This window comes from Aotus nancymaae, unplaced genomic scaffold (genome assembly GCF_030222135.1).
Source record: "Aotus nancymaae isolate 86718 unplaced genomic scaffold, 86718_ANA_hifiasm-v0.15.2.pri h1tg000064l_0, whole genome shotgun sequence".
Taxonomy (NCBI): Eukaryota; Metazoa; Chordata; class Mammalia; order Primates; family Aotidae; genus Aotus; species Aotus nancymaae.
This window is the reverse complement of record NW_026988478.1, coordinates 7,247,389-7,250,556: the sequence shown is the minus strand read 5'-3', so window position 1 is coordinate 7,250,556 and position 3,168 is coordinate 7,247,389. Positions and strand designations below refer to the sequence as shown.

The 3,168-nt window shown below is 39.0% G+C and overlaps 1 protein-coding gene across 1 annotated transcript; it reads left to right on the top strand.

Moving 5' to 3' along the window:
• The first annotated feature begins 314 nt into the window (after nucleotides 1-314).
• Nucleotides 315-647, top strand: LOC105716351 (PHD finger-like domain-containing protein 5A). Its single transcript, XM_064366108.1, has one exon. It carries the CDS (start codon nucleotides 315-317, stop codon nucleotides 645-647), a length of 333 nt encoding a protein of 110 aa, XP_064222178.1.
• Nucleotides 648-3,168: the final 2,521 nt, after the last annotated feature.

The window sequence follows — 3,168 nt, the reverse complement described above, 5'->3', positions numbered from 1 at the left end:
AGCTCACTGGCTATAGTTTGGTCATCTCTGGCCTAGAATATTTAATAGAAAAAAATACTTGTGTGTGTGTGTGCGTGTTTTGTTTGATTGGTTGGGGTTTGTGTTGTTAGTTTATTTACTTATTTGTTTGTTCTGCCAAAAATGTGAAGTTTTTTTAGAGGTTTCCTTAGTAGGTTTTCTTTCATCTGTCCCATACTGAAATTTCAAAGGATTTTTTTTTTATTTGCTTCTCTTAGGGGTGATACATTTTTAAGCCATCCCCATGACTTCACTTATCATTTAAGAAATGATGTCTCGCGGCTTCACTGGGAACTATGGCTAAACATCATCCTGATTTGATCTTTTGCTGCAAGCAGGCTGGTGTTGCCATCAAAAGACTGTGTGAAAAATGTGATGGCAAGTGTGTGATTTGTGACTCCTATGTGCATCCCTGCACTCTGGTGCGCATATGTGATGAGTGTAACTATGGTTCTTACCAGGGGCGCTGTGTGATCTCTGGAGGCCCTGGGGTCTCTGATGCCTATTATTGTAAGGAGTGTACCATCCAGGAGAAGGACAGAGATGGCTGCCCAAAGATTGCTAATTTGGGGAGCTCTAAGACAGATCTCTCCTATGAACACAAAAAATATGGCTTCAAGAAGAGGTGAATGGTGGGTGGCCCCTTCCTTCCCCCCACATCAAGCTGCTGCAGCTGCCAGAAAAGATGCCCACTACTACCAGCAGAAAGGGAGCAGAGCCCAGAGCATCACCAGGAGTGCCTGCTAGTGTACTGGCAGCTTGCCACTCTCCTCTCACCCAGACATGTGGTATGGATGGAAAAGGATTCTTCACAGAGCACTCTGGTACACTGTATCAGAGAAAAACTGATACATTAGTGAATAGTGTTTCTTCAATTTGAGAAGCAAAGATCTTCTCTATATATTGATATGCTCTCCCCCAACCAAGATCTTCTAAGAAGAAATAATATTTTAGTCTTCTTCTTGATAAGTTGACTGTGAAGCTACACCCAGTAAAAAACATGTTCTTGCAGCAGCTCTGGTGGCAGCTGTCCTTGAGGAACCTTCCATGGGTGGTGGGAAGCTATCAGAGCAAGAAATGTAGGCATTTACTCTTTAAACACTTGTGCTGGTGTTATGTTATTTCCTTCTGAGAAACTGGAAACCTTTTCTGTTGCTATTATATTAATAAAGTTGGTGTTTATTTTCTGGTAAAAAATAAATAAATAAAAATAAAAATAAATGATGTCTCCCAAATTTTACCTTTAGTCCATAGCTTCCTTCTAAATGCCAGAACACCACACCTAACAGTGTATCTTCTACCCAGGAGCCCAACTATAGACATATTATAGATACATCAATCTATGTCCAAATTAGAACATGTTTTCTTTCCTACCAGCTTTCCATGTATCCTACTTAGCCATAGGAATATAACTCCTCCCTGAAGTACTCTAATTCTTTCATTTCCTTCCAATTCCATATCAACTGTTCCCGGTTTCATCTCCTAACTGGCTCTAAACTCCATAGTTTCCTCACCATCTCCATGGTCTCTGCCAAAAATTTTTGTCTCCTTCCTGAAATATCATTAAGAATATACACATGGATTCCCCATTCTCCAGTATTTTTTCTTTTCAAAAGCACATCACACTGCTGTTGCTTATTTTTTCTAAAATGTCAGTTTTTGACTGAAGATCTACAATTACTTCTTTTCCCTACCAAAAGATCAATGTAGAATAAAAAGCCTTTCCAACACCATCCTATCTACCCTGCCTTACTTCCCTTCACCTCTACCAGTGCTACCCCACTTGCCCCGGGATTTCATGCAGAAGTCATACTGGATAATATCTCCCCTTTCTTACAGAAACGCTGAATGATTATACATTCAATATCACTGGACATTTTTGCACACTAGATTATGTCCTTTCTATGTTCCACATACTATGCCAGATTCTGAGCATATAAATATGAAAAAGACAAAGAGCTTACAAGCTTACAGTATAGCTGGGACAACCAAATCAAACACATAATGATAATATAAAGAGATAATATGAGAAGGAGCACAGTATAGTGGTTTAAACATGGACCATGGAATGGCATTATCTGAATTCACATTCCAGTGTTCCCGTTGGCTGAGGGACATTTGGCAGGTTCCTTAGTGTCTCAGTCCATTTGGGCTGCTATAACAAAATGCCATAGACTGGGTAATTGATAAACAATAGAAATGTATTTCTTACAGTTCAGGATGCTGAGAAATCTAAGATCAAAGTGCCAGCAGATTTGGTGTCAAGTGAGGGATTGCTCTCTGAATCAAAGATGGTGTCTTCTAGCTCTGTCCTCACATGATGGAAGAGCAAACAGGGATCTCTGAGGACTCTTTTAAAAGGCACTAATTTCATTCTTAGAGTGGAGCTCCCATGAACTAATCACCTTTCAAAGGCACCACATTTTGCTACCATCCCCTTGGTGATTAGGTTTCAACATATGAATTTGGAGGGATTCAAATATTCAAGACCTGGAAACTGGCTTCTCTGTGTTTTATCAATAGATAATTCATCAGCAAAATAATGGCATAAAAAACCTATCTTATGGGATTATTGCAATGATTAAAGGAGTAAATAATTTGTCAATTCCTTAGAACAATGTCTAGCATAGGAAGCACTATAAAATATAGACAGATAGATATAGGTATATATAAATTATATAAAATTTTATAAAATATATGTGTATTATATATATCCATAAATATGTATATACTGTTTTATTAGGCTGTTCTTGCATTCCTATAAATACCTGAGACTGTATAATTTATAAAGAAGAGAGGTTTAATTGGCTCACAGTTCTGCAGGCATTACAGGAAGCATGGTGCTAGCATCTGCTTGGCTTCAGGTGAAGCCTCAGGGAGCTTTCAATTATGGCAGAAGGTAAAGTGCGAGCAGGCACATTACATGACAAAAGCCAGAGAAAGTAAGAGAGTAGAGGAAGAAGGTGCCACATACTTCTAAACAATCAGACCTCATGTGAACTTCCTATCAGGAAAATAGCACCAAGCCATGAGGGATCTGTCCCCATGACCAAAATACCTTCCACCAGGCATAACTTCCAGCATGGGGGACTCTAATTCAACATGAGATTTGAGTGGGGACAAAGATCCAAACTGTATCTATTGCATATA

Coding starts and splice junctions, on each gene's coding strand:
- LOC105716351 (XM_064366108.1), top strand. CDS start 315: ATGGCTAAACATCATCCTGATTTGATCTTTTGCTGCAAGCAGGCTGGT.